The sequence below is a fragment of the Dermacentor variabilis genome, chromosome 4, assembly GCF_050947875.1.
Source record: "Dermacentor variabilis isolate Ectoservices chromosome 4, ASM5094787v1, whole genome shotgun sequence".
Lineage (NCBI taxonomy): Eukaryota > Metazoa > Arthropoda > Arachnida > Ixodida > Ixodidae > Dermacentor > Dermacentor variabilis.
In genome coordinates this window covers 63402591-63416508 of record NC_134571.1, presented here as the reverse complement: position 1 = coordinate 63416508, position 13918 = coordinate 63402591, and the positions used below count along the sequence as shown (strand labels likewise).

General features: G+C 42.3%; 1 protein-coding gene across 1 annotated transcript in view; it reads right to left on the bottom strand.

The window, feature by feature from the left end:
• Positions 1–13884, bottom strand: part of LOC142579291 (tetratricopeptide repeat protein 17) — a 31436-nt gene extending 17552 nt beyond the window's left edge. Inside the window, exons 1-5 of the mRNA XM_075689339.1 lie at positions 13562–13884; positions 12297–12556; positions 9077–9185; positions 6240–6356; positions 1338–1447 (exon numbers count right to left, since the gene is read on the bottom strand). Of these exons, the coding sequence (XP_075545454.1) occupies positions 1338–1447; positions 6240–6356; positions 9077–9185; positions 12297–12556; positions 13562–13753 (788 nt within the window). The 5' untranslated portion in view covers positions 13754–13884. The remainder of the gene's footprint in view (positions 1–1337; positions 1448–6239; positions 6357–9076; positions 9186–12296; positions 12557–13561) is intronic.
• Positions 13885–13918: the final 34 nt, after the last annotated feature.

Below are 13918 nucleotides of genomic sequence, written 5' to 3'. Positions count from 1 at the left end.
CATTAACTTGCTAATGCCTTAAATTTTAATGCCATTTGCTTTATGTCATTTGTTATTTAATGCATTCACCAGAACTCATTTGACTGAGAAATGCACACCCTCGACTTCATAGCTTGCACATTACAGTATAATTGAAGTATTTGAAACAGTTCCTACCATGTAAAAAATAATTTATACATAACTTTCAACTACAATGCTTCTGAAAGGAGTTGTACTTGATGAACTTCCTCAGGTCAGCATTGGAACCGCTTCGACAAACCAAGTGCCATTTTGGTTTTGGGCTTCGAATTTGACTTGGAATGGCCAAAGTTGCTATGGTCAGTTGCAGTATTGTAAAAGACAGAAACAAACTCAAGCTCACAGCATCACAGTATGCTCGCTTTTATGATTCGCTGTTCATGAAGGTGCAAAGTAAACTTGTAGATGTATATTTTTTATTTAGTAGTACCTTAAAATTGCTCACTTCAGAAGATGCTGTCTTCGACATCACAACATCAATTGTAATTAAATTTAGACGTGTGGCAGCTCTGGCGAAAAAAATGTCAGTGAGCTTAAGGCATTAACTAGTGAATGTCATATTTTGTGCCCGTGTGGCATGGGTATTAGTTATCTTGAGGTTCAATGTACATGGTGTTCTGTGGACAAGAAGATACCATAAAAAGTTAAATACTTCGGCATATCAAGAGTCTCGTTATACTGAAGTTCTTTATATAGAGGTTTAAGTGTACTATACTCATTTTAATTCATTTATAACAAATTTAGTCAAAGTGGAATTTCACTGCAGTTGGCCTTCAACTCTTAACCGGAGAAGCTCGGTTTCATTTAAACGGCATTCAGGCACAAATCACATTAGGCACAAGCTATTTATAACAAAAGCAGTTCTGTAAAACCTTGCAATGCCAAGAGACTTTTGTGCAAGAGAAAGGCATGCCACAAGCCTGACTAATAGCAGTGTGATGCAGAGGGAGTTGAAAAAGAAAGAGATAGGAAGAGAAATTTATACTGGTTTGAGCAGCTGACATAGTACCACAAAGGTAAAAAGAAATAGTTAACTACGACTTTACAGTGCCAACCATTTAGTGTTGTGTTGTTAGCGCTGTGTTTGTTGTCTCTGCTTTCGTCCTACCCTTTGCACATTTTTTTAAACACCTTCATCATGAACCAACCAGCCCAATTCAGCACACTCCTACCAGGAATTTCACTTCATGGTGAGACCAGCTGACTCCCTTTGTAGCATTTCACTACAGATGGATGGATGACAATTGTTTTCTTCACACACTGTCACACATGACTATGCTCTCAGCTCACAGGTGAAGGTCCGGATGCAAGTGACCCACCTGGGAGAAAAGTGGAGTGCCCTGCGTACACACTCAATGGCACTGGCAGCATCACCCTGCTCCCTCCAATAGTAAGCCGCTAAGTTGAAGATCACCCAGGACGTGTTGTTCTATGCCAAAAAAAAAGAAAAGTGTTCATGGTCACACACATACATGTTCAACATTTTGAATGACAATGCAGATAAACAAACACATAAGACTGCTAGATCATTCTCTAAACACTTGTACCTCTTAAGCAAAATAAAGGTTCATTATTAGCAGAGAAAATGAATAATAATAATAATAATAGTTGGGGTTTTACGTGCCAAAACCACTTTCTGATTATGAGGCACGCCGTAGTGGAGGACTCCGGAAATTTTGACCACCTGGGGTTCTTTAACGTGCACCTAAATCTAAGCACACGGGTGTTTTCGCATTTCGCCCCCATCGAAATGCGGCCGCCGTGGCCGGGATTCGATCCCGCGACCTCGTGCTCAGCAGCCCAACACCATAGCCACTGAGCAACCACGGCGGGTAGAGAAAATGAAGTCCCCTCTTTCTGCACCACCAATGGAGTGAGCTTGATATAGAGAATTCCCTCTATCTTTCGCCTATATGGATTGTCTTTGTGCAGGGGTAAAGTCCACAGATGTTGGAACATTAAGTCGTTGAAACAGGGGAACAATACTAACTTGCCAAATGATGGAGAAAAATGTATGTGGTGTTCAGTGGAACAAATATTGGGAAATTAAAAATGTTGTATTACAGATTTCGCTATATAGAGTTTCCTTGTAATCTAAATTTGAATCTATAAGCTACTGCACCTAGAATGATGACCCACACAAATTACAGCAGTCAAGAAGCTTATGCTATTAGGGACATTTTCAATATGTTTAATGAGACCCTTGGAAAAATGCATATCACGGTGTAGATAAATTATAATTTAAGTATGTTGGCACTGTAACCATGTGCATTATAGCAAAAGCATTCCTTCTTGGAGCCTGTTAGTAGTTGTTATCATCAACATTATAGCAACATAATCCATCCAAGTATATAGGCCTTGTATCATAGTGGTACCACCCCACGACACCACCTGCTGGCTGAGTTGGGTACATTCTGTATTGGCCCTCAAAGTCGCACAGTACACAAACAGCAATAAAATGATAGAAACCAGTCTTTCCAACGCCTTCAGAAAATACCTACCACACTGAATAACTTAGCCCTGCCTGCGTGAATACGCTTCATGTTGATAGATTTTTAGCCTGTCCGTAAATGTATGCAGAATGACAGGTTATCAAAGAGATGTACTGAGGAAACAATGTTAGTCAGTCAAACCTCGTTAATTCAACTCTCGTTAATTTGGAAAATCAGATAATTCAATGCAATCATGCAATCAAAATCTCGTTAAATCAGACCTATTCGGCCGCACATAGGTTAATTCGGACAACTCTCAGAACTCGGCAAGTGCCGCATATATGCGACACAGAGCAAGAACAGCTCTAGCACAAAGTGTGAGTAGCCATAGTTATCAGCAGAAATCGTACACGAATGACAGCAATGCCGGAATGCATCACACCTATTTGTGCGTTTAGAGCCTTTATTCTTGCATTGATTGCCCCGCACAACACCATGTCATCAGCGTGCCTTCATAATTGCCTAGTCACCATCTATGATTGCATCGATAGCGACCACGGTTTAGTGCGCAGTGGTTGTGCCTAAAAGTAGTTCCGTCTTGACTCGGCGCATGCATCAGCCAGATGCCTTCAGAACCGCAAGGTCGCCGTCTATGAACGTGTCAATTGCGGCCATGGTTCAGTCCGGTGCAAAGCTGGTGAAGATATAGAGCAGTGGCTAGATCTCAATAGACGGACAGCTTGTAGGTGACCAGCCCACTGGTGAAAAAACAATTGGGATATGCACACGATAGTGAAAAAAGTGTCTCAGATGAAGGCATGTGCAGCGGTCACACTGCGAAAGAAGTCGCAAGGTCTTCGCTGCTGAGAGAGTCAATCAGTCACGAGATAACAAGAATCCGCCTTTCTCACAGCGCAATGGCGCATGCATGCTGCCCTGGCCTAGCGGATTAGCCACAAAACATTTTGGAAGGGATGTACGTGCAGCCACATGGCCAGAACCGGGGGAAAGTACACCGAAGAAGAGACAGAAAAATTTTTTAAAAGTGCACAGAAGCACTCTGCAGCAAACACTCGTGCAATGTACCCTTTTGTAACTCCACTGGTATATAGCTCTATGTCAGTGCAGTGCCGAAAACGTGCGTAGCGCAAGACTGCAACTCCACTTTAAAACAGAAAGCAGTCAGGGCCCCCAGGGCTTTGTCCGGACTGCACTGTGAACTACGTAGTTGCTGCTTTGCATTGATGGCTAGCAACTTTATCGACAAAGCATTGCACTTGGGCGCCACTGAAAAAACATCACATTGCTGACGAAGTCTTCTTGCAGCATTGGTCCTCTCTTGCTGGTCGTGGCAGCGTGTGCTGGACTTCACACACTCATTTAAGGCGTGGTAACACTGCGTCAATACGAGACCGACAAGATGCTGATGCCAACGGTTGGCCTACTATTCAGCACAGTGTGTCGCTGGAACAATTTTATTATAATAGACCCACAACAATGCAACCGACGGGCATGAGTGGTCGTAGCACAACGGGCCTTCTTATCGACAGCACAGACAAAATCGGCATGCTCGACTGAACCCCACGCGATTGGCCATCAAACCAACAATGCGATAGCCGCAGTGCCTTCGCTCGTATATATATATAATTAATTGCGCTCGAGATGGGTCAAAACATGCATACGAAGTTGCAATGCACAAGCTTTAGTTATCTGAAGCCATGCACATGAAGTTTAACCCAATGTTGATCCTGTTTAGCGAAGGTTGGGTTAGGCCTGGCACTTTCAAGTTCGTGCACCCACCACCGGTGGAGCTGAACATAAAATAAGCAGTTAGAGCGAAGGAAACTGCTCTTATAGTTCAGTTGTGACCCTATAGTAATTTGATATCAATTACTCTTCACTTCGCATGGCGCACACACAATAAGTGGCAAGCGGGGACACAGTGTTGTGCCAACATTTGTACTTACGCTACCTTTGCCGAAGGCTATCAGTCGTATTCGCTATGTAGATGGGTGGGTCTGTATGTGTTGTTATGCTGACACATTTCTTAGTTACAGAGAAGCACCGTTTACCTCTCCGTCACATGGGAAACAAGAGACAGTGCATTCGATGCAGGCATATAAACTTGCTTAGTTACCATCGGTGTCAGCAATGGCATCCATGTTCTCGCGGTTGAACGCTTCTGCCGAGCATAGTTTTCTCTAAAAATACTTTATGGCACGCAGAATCTGTAAGTATGATGAGGTAAAAAAAAAACGAGAATCTCTTATAAGAGCCCATAATATATGTGTCTGGGTCACAGTTGCTGTTGTTTAAGTGGCTCAGCCGCTCATACAGGCTTGTCTCTCGGTGGAACAACGCGGCTAATATGCGTAGATATGTATGTTTTGCTACATTTTGACATTATTTCCTATCAGCGATGCGCCGCTTCCAGAATATCTGAAGCTAACAACGACCTGTGGCTGTAAATGTCAAACTCTATGTGCACATGGAAGGCTGCGCTCAGACTTCTTGAATATGTGAAATATTGAATGAATGCATAAAATTAATACAAAAATCGGTGTGTAAGAGCAGACATCAGCAACAACAAACTCCAAGGCAGCCGCACCGGCAGATGGAACTCAGCCAACGCCTCCTAAAATAGGAGGCGTTGACTCAGCATGCTTTTATCGGTCGTACTGTTAGCACAATACAGTGCACTCAGGCCTGCTGAACCAGTAGTCGATGAGTGCTACATGGCTTCCAAGAACAACAGGCTGCGCTGGAGATACCATTATTAATTAATCTCAAACAACGAAACATACAACCCATGCACACTCAACATGGGCACAGGTACACAAATCAACTGGCGAAAGCCCCTATACCCTTCCAAAACATTTTCAGCACGTGCGGCAGAGGGCAGCACAGGAACATAAAAAAGGCACATTGCAGCTTCTGCACTGCTTTTGTGCAAAATAGAAACAGAATTTGCTCATTCATTCAGTAAAGAAAACCGTGTTGGTGTAGTAAGCATTTGTTTATTGTTTCTTAATATACCCTTAATAATTCAACATTCGATTAATTTTGAGATTTTTTTGGTCCCATGAAATCTGAACTTAAGGTTTTACTGTAGTGACACTTTGTGACACAGAGTTTAGCCAGAAAGCATAAAAAGCTAATAGCAACTTCATCAATAATTGATCATCTTAGTTTATAATAGATCACTGCAATGATCTATTATATTCCACTTAACTGCAGGTGTAAAGCATCGATAGTGACATAAACGATCAAGTAAGCCCTTTTGTGATTTTCCTTCAATGAGAACACAACTGGAGTCAATGCAAGCATAGGTAATAGTGCATTATAGTGATAGAGGTTTTAGATATAAAAGTTACGATCGAGACCAGATGGGCAAAAGGCTAGATGCCAATAAATGTAGTAAAATATGCATAAATCAAGCAAGATAGGTGACTATGTGTCTCCGCCCTGTTTCAAAAGAGATGCCAATAAACATCATCATCATCATCATCATCACCACCACCCCCACCACCACCACCACCACCATTACCACTGCTGCCCTTGGCTTCGATAATCCGTAAATGGTGAGAAGTTTACGGACAAGCTAAATCTTTCTAATATGTGGGCGTAGATGTTCCGCTATTACAGCCACAAGCGTCAGTAATGGGGAAATATTAGTGTTTTCTCATGACAATAAACAGCTGTAAGTGAGTGCCTCATTATCAGGGCCTTTTTCTCGATTCTCTGTAAGTGTACACAAAGGGCTGGAGAATGGAGGTGTAGTGGTCTTACCTTCGCCATGGCCTTATACACCTCGTAGCCGAATTGCTCTGTCCCTTCGATTGCCGAGACAGCCCGATGCAGCCCAGCCTCGGGTGTCATGGTCAGGTTCTTTCTTTCTCGAACGCCCTAGTGAACAAAGCCAAAATAGGCACAATATATTGTGCCCAGTCACATAAAGAATTGGCACTTTCACCAGGTTTAGCCCTTGCCCAGTTGTAATGAAAAGCAACTCTTTCAGAATTCTGTTGTGACAGTTTCGCACAGAAAGCCTGATTTCCATGTTTAGCATACCCACAAAAACATGACAGCATAAACTGTCAAAGCACGAAGAGTCAAGATAATATGCTCGACATCCATAATTAACATCCATATGGTGAATGGATTACATTGGACTGGCTTAACCATGAGACATGGCAGGTCTCGACTTACAGTGATCTCAGAGATTGAAACAAGTCAATGTCAAATGCCCGTATCCCATGCATTGGGGGCACGTTAAAGATCCCCTGGTGCTCAAAAGTAACCTCGAGTCTGCCACTGCGGTGTGCCCCATAATGAAATTATGATTTTGGCATGTAAAACCCCAGAATTAATTCATTAAATGTTGAAAATTAATGTGGTACTACATGAAGGCTTCTCACTACTGCTTGTATGCATGCATTACATTCTGCCTATCACGCTGTCTGTGCAAGGCCAACATGCGCATCACACACTGAGGTTTGCACAAGTACAGTTTGTATTAGCAAAAAAAAGAAAGCTGACTCTTGTTTTTATTACAACCCATCACATGAATGAAATATGGTGGTAGAAGCAGGATCTGAACGTCTCCACTAATGTCGAATTACTATACGTCTGCATGCGACACCTTTGTGTATACAACATGCTTCTGAATTTAACTTGCACTCCTCATTACAGCACTGAAAAAAAAATCATCCATGCCATGAGAAAACAATAGCTTCCAACTGCGATCAAATTACTACTTAGGCTCCATAGAAAAAAAATCACTTAATTTTACTGCTCTCTCCAGTGCTGTCTGTTAAAAAAGGCGCGGTTTCACCACAGTGAAGAGTAGTGCATTGTTTTGAAGTTGCACTGCAAAGCAAAATTCGTGGATGGTCCATACACTCTGTACTGAAGCTTCTTGAGTTCTTAATGGTGATAATATGTGTGAAAAGACAGCACTAGTTGGCAATAGATAAAATGCTTTCACTTAAAAAGGGAGTAACTCATAGAATAAGCACCACCGTGCAACTTAATGAGACCTCAACATTTAGTCGCACGTGCTGAACAACACATTTTGGAACAAACCTGAGCCATGCCAGTCAGACCACCAATGCTGCAGAAATTGCACAGATAGAGTGCAAATGACTGCCACTGATTTTTCCACAAGCTTTATTTATTGCAACAGCTAGTAACAGTGTAACATTGGCAATCAACAAGGAACTTCTTAATTCCCATGCAATGACAGTTCATGCATGCTTGCACAGGATGCCAGTGTGGAAAAATTAACACTCACAAATTACCAGAACCTAACTGGTCAGCCATCAGTGCTAATGCACTAAAGAAAAAACACCTTATGTATTGGTCAGAATTTTATGTTCATACCTTCTTGTAATAGCATCAAACCTCAACTTTACAGCATGTGTATGTTGAAGTTTAACCAAACAATTTTCGTAAATAGATGAGCACTTACAACAGCTGCACTGTATACTAACTCACGGAATACAGTTAAACCTCAATATAACGAAGTAGGTAATATCGGTGTTATATCGAAATTTCGTTGTATGGAAATTCCACCTTTTATGCAAATAAGTGCAGTCGCCAATCGACTTTTCTTACAGGGAAAGGGGCCGTAGAATTTTCCGAAATAACGGGAAATCAAAGAAAGCAAACTTGAATGAGAAAATCCTTCATTTTGATGAATTAGGGACTCGGCGACGAATGATGCGATTCCATGCCACATCGGCGATATCTTCACACAGGCGGTATGAATTAAACGAAGCCAGCTACCGGTTTCCCGTGCACTCTGCCCTCGCGGCTGATAGCGCCGTCGGCATCTGGGACGAGGCTATCATGAAAAGCGCCGGCAGCGGGGAGCGAATCCTTCGTCTGCCTCCCGCTCCAACTAGTCACCAAAATTCGAGATTACGCAACCTTCAATACTACATGTGCGGAAAGACAGCTTACACTATGCCACGTCATCTCGGCACGCCCATTCTACGCACACGCGGCAGATGCGCTCAGCCGCACTTACAACCATGAGCAGCCTCCGCCGAGACGCGCGCCGGAATATCGCGTCGCACGCCAACTTAACACCCAACCACACCCATCCTCGTGTGCACTTGATCGCGTTACCGCGAGCGAGCTCGCCCCCCCCCCCCCCCCCCATCCTTTGCTCGCGCAGGAAGGCGGCACTCGTGCATGAAGCCACGATCTTTCTTTCTCACCCTCGCACACTTTCAGTCACACCTAAAGTACAAAGTGCGCGGGGCGCGATAGGATCTTATCGCACATGGACTTTACGTGGAACATGACGCGGCTCAACTTCGGCAGTTGCTCTTGTAGCGCCGCGCGCGATTTGAGAGGTGCCCGTCTGCAAGCAGCCGCTTGTAATTCAATCATTTGACCATCTGCGTCTGCGGAAGTTTTCATTTAGTGTCTCGGCATTTGTTCGCTGCGGAAGCGAAATTTCGTTATATTGAAATCGCTAACAAACACACTTTGTTATATTGAGGTTCTAATTACATGGTGTTCTATTGACAAGAGATTATCAAAAACTAAAGACCTCGTTATATCGAGAATTTCGCAATATGAAGCTCGTTATATCAAGGTTTAACTGTGCTACTTACGGTAAGATGTTCAAAGGAATGCATGCTGAAGTCCAAGTCCAGAGCACGAGAACAGTTAGGCTTTGGAAGGTCACCCCGGGCAGCCCGCTGGTCTATTTTCTCCCAGTGACTGCGGCAGATAAGACAAGCGACTTGATATTAGCTCATTCCCAGGTAATGTGTTATGCTATAGAGGTCATTATCTGTTGTTTGATGTCACATTTTTGTAATTAAAGGAACATCAAAGGCAAACGTTTTAAAGCTAGAATGATAAGTTCTACAAAATTTCTAAACCATTATTTTTACTGAGAACACAACTTTCATCAGCGAGTAAATTAACACAACATATAAAACACATAACATTACACGAATCTATCCCAACCTTGGGTAAATATGAAATGAGCTCTCAAGAATGCCTTATGTTTCTCTTGCAACTGGTACATGCACATCCAGAAGTAACATGCACCCTAGCATTTTCAAGCCTCGACTGAGCATCGTATGATGGAACTGTTACCATTATTTGTCGCTTAAGGCACAGTCATATGCCTGCAGAACATTCTCAAGCAGAAATCACAAAGCCTTTGCTAGCTGATGCAAAAATGAAGGTCAGAACAAAACAGGGGGGCATCTGCTACTCTTGTGCACAACAATACAATACTGTCAACTACTCACTGTAAAAATATATTTGCATTTTAATGTGACAGAAAATACAGGCAGGCCAATTGCACTGGATATTTCTGGTGTAGAGTTCAGGGACACAACCCTTTCCCACTAGTGTGTCGGAACTGTCTGTGGAAGTGTGGTGCTCTCTCTGTACGGTGCCCACACTTACTGAAGTGGGCATGTCCAGCTAAGCAAGATCTCCAGAGGCAGCCAATGCAGCATATAATTTTCACTATGCATTAAATGTAAAGAATAGATCTTCACCTAGTTTCTTGAGCAAACTGCTGTCTTCAACAGCAACCTTCTTGTGATTAAGTCATTGCCTACAGCAGAATTACACCTCAGAATATTTCAGGACCACGTAACCTATCACTACAGTTAATTTTGATATTTACTTTTGCAGTTCTTTTAAAAATTGTTAATCACAGTGAAATAAAATATTGCAAAAGGTTCCATTGCTTCCAGGCTTGTAAGCACTAAATGCTAGCACAAGCCAGTTTTACAAGCTGCTACACGGTGCTCCATTACGTAACAATTATTACGAAGAATACTATAAAGTAACAGGAACTTCACTGCATGATTGTCTCGAGAAGAGGCAGCCCTGCAGAAATTACTCTACTCATTTACAGGTATACACATGTTTACCCTGGAGTACAAAACTTCTTTAGTTTTTATTTTGGTAGCAATTATGTGGAGAGTCCAAGCAAATTTTTTCTGTCATCATCGCCATTTACGTTAGCATCGCTATGAGGTTCCTTATATATTTAGGTATACGTATGCTATATGACACGCTATGCAATATAACATGCGGTATATGTGGGTAACATTGCCACACCATTCTATCACTCAAGTTGCTCATACCAGTTATTACTTCATGACAAAATTATTCCTCAGAATGTTGAGTATGGAAGCCCACAAACGTCATGAAACAAAACACCGACAGTGCATGCCTTTTATCTTAAATCTTCCCAGGCTTAAATATTAAAAGTGCGAAACAATAACAGAACTCAAACCTGAAAATGATGTCATTTTATTGGCGCAGCTGGGCAATACCTCTAGGATTGGCCCAGGAAAGAGGTTTGAAACATACCCAATATGGAAAAGTGGTGGTGAAGTCACTAACAAAGACGTTGGCTTTAATTAATAAACACAAATGAAATTGTCTGATGACAGGATTCAAACAGAGGACCCATAGCACAACAGCTCATTTTTGCTTAGCCAGCTTATACGTTTACTTCAATTCATACTGTCACTACAGCTACGAGTCTTACACTTCATGTATTATTCTAACATGTTGCTATCGCATTCATTGCTTTGCCCTTATGACGAAACTGTGATATTTCTTTCCTTCAAAATTGTCAGTCTAAAAAGCTGTTTCCCATATTTTTTTTCATACACAAAATTAACATCCACAAAAAGTCAACTAAATGATACATCTGCTAAATGGCATTCATACTTTCCTGAAAAGCACTGCAAAGTGCTTGTGGATTACAATGAAGCAAAGAGGACTTAAAATGTATCAAATAACAATGGGATCACATGAAAGTATATCTGACTCAAATATGAGACAATGTCATTACAGCAGTTAGTATAAGGTAACTAGATTTCTGTGAGTGGATCAAAGATTTTCTGCAGCACTGCAAGCTGTCAGACGACATCAAGTAAACAGCAGCAGGCATGGGACAAGAAAATCAGTTGGGCATTTGCAGAGGTTAATTTAATATCTGTGAAGAAAATTTATGAATACAGGCTAGCTAGCACTAAGCAAAAACGTTGTACTAATCGGAATATCACAAGAACAGCTGCAGATGGTTTGTTTTTGCTATTGACGATACAAGATAATGCGAAGTAATGTACGATAAATCAAACATACCTTGAATACATTAATGGCTACAGCATGTCTTTTGTTCCCTGAACAGCTGCAATAGTTATTCCTGAGCATGTAAATGCAGTGGAACGCAGTGGAAGTGCCTTCTTTGAACTTGATCAAAGTTGCAGCAGCCCAAACCTGCTCTGCAGCATTGTGCATTGGCAGCCACATACTCACCCCTTCTCTGCCAGCACGGGTAACCAGTGCACCACTGGCACAAAGCATGCGACTTAGTCTCAAAGGCCACTAGTATTGATGCAAATTGAGCAAATCCATCTGTTCTAAGGCACCAAACAAATTAGGGACTCTCGACTTCATAGAGAGCTTACTTGGGCTGTTTGGTACCTAGTAAAGTATGAGGAACAGTGCAGGGATTTTTGTTTGTTTTCCTCAAATTTTTCGTTTCACCTTCAGGAGCCCCTTACATATTGCATTGTTTCCATGAAATCATGGGTGACAGCGCCATCTCCCCACTTTCTTTTTCTTGTTGCTGTGCTATTCCACACGTTTGGCCAATTCATGTTTAACTGAAAATGAAGCTCATCGAGCTGGAGTGATTCACTATAGAGGGGCCCTTAGATCATGTTCACTGCACAACTTCTGCATTTATAATGAGAAGAAAAAATAATAACAGAAAGAAGAAACCAGGCCGAAAAGAAAAACTGGAAATAGACAAAACAGTAAAACAGCCTTCATCTTGGAACACACCTCTGTATCTTATGATCGAAGGGTACCACTGTGCTGACATATAGGTCGAAGTCTGTGAGGGGTTGCCCAGCCAACAGACAGTCCTTGTCAGTAGAGTACAGCCGCTGCTCAACATCAGATGCCTGGTCCTCACACCAGTCGATCTCCTGCTTTCGCTGCAGCAGCTGCTGCTTGAACTCTTCTACCTGCACGGCACGCTCCTCTTGTGCCAGCAGGCCGAGAAGGTCATAAGGCCGCCGCAGGGAGAATACACTGTCGATCTGCGCTTAGCCAAGGGGCAGAGGTCAGTGGCAGTCTAAAGTAGGCAGAGGTATATGGTGTGTTATGTCGTCATGTAATGCAGCAAATAATCCAAGGTAGAAAAGAAGATATCCTAGCACATCAAGCATCACCATATAAGTTTACCTATATATGGTTGCTGTGACAAGGAGACAGCAGATCACCTAAGAATATAAGACTGTTGTGCCATGTGAAATTTTCTCTGCCAGAAGCATATAGACAGTCAACAAACAATTACAATTTATTTCTTACCAGAAAAGAAAACAGAGAGAGCGAAAAGAAAGAAGAACTGGGCCAACATACAATACTTTTTTGCATTCGTTATACAAATCTGGTGATTTTGTTTTTGCCTTTGTTCGTAGTAGACGGTCGTCTTTAAACAAAATCAAATAATGCGCTCTCTGCGCGAAGATGGACGAGCCATATCCAATGTCGCTGGCCTTGTACGCCTTACTAAAGAATATTGCGACATATGCTATAATGACCGCCATTGTCGTCAACAACAGCTATTGCAAAACCATAGCGCAAACTAGGCCATTTGCGTTATCTGCCGGTATATTGCTCAACGCGGGGTTTAACCTCTAGCTGCACACAGATGTGGAGATATTAACAAACGGTGACATCGATAACACTAATCAGCAACACGTAACACTGCCTCAGCTCGCAAGGATGCACTTAAATTTACGAATATTAGAGAATAAAAAGCGTTTAGACGCAAAACGCTGGCACGAGCGTAGGCGGCAGCTCAAGAACGCAGTCGACAATACTGAAGCGCAACGTATAACATAGAGCAGTGGCCGTTTTGTCACACATGTTTATAAACCTACTGTGAAGTAAACTGTGCCGTTTATAAAACAATGCGACCGACGTTAGGAAAGACATGTTTTGATTAACGACTGGAACATCTGTATGTGACCCGACCAATGTGCACCTAGGCGGCACAGATGGTGCTGCGGTAAAACACACGGAAGAGAATTTCTCCCCACCTGAGGCTGTATCTTGCCATCTTCAGTGACCACCCAGTGCGTGGAACATTCTGAATAGTACGCAAGAAATGAAAGAACAACGTGTATGCAGATTCCGAAAGTAAAACTGCGTTGACCCATAGCGTCCATGCTCCTCTTCCGCAGCGATGACGATGACCATGTCGACGGCGCCTCCCGTTTCACTTTAGTCATTAGTTCGCATCCTTGAACCCATAGAGTTTTTAAATAAATACAGTAGTCTGAAACTATTTGCTCTTATTAGAAGAAGAATCGGCAACATGACCAGGTGCATCCAACTATTTTACTTCAAATGGTAAATGAAGTAGACTCAAACCGGCAGTCTACTTTAATAACTAA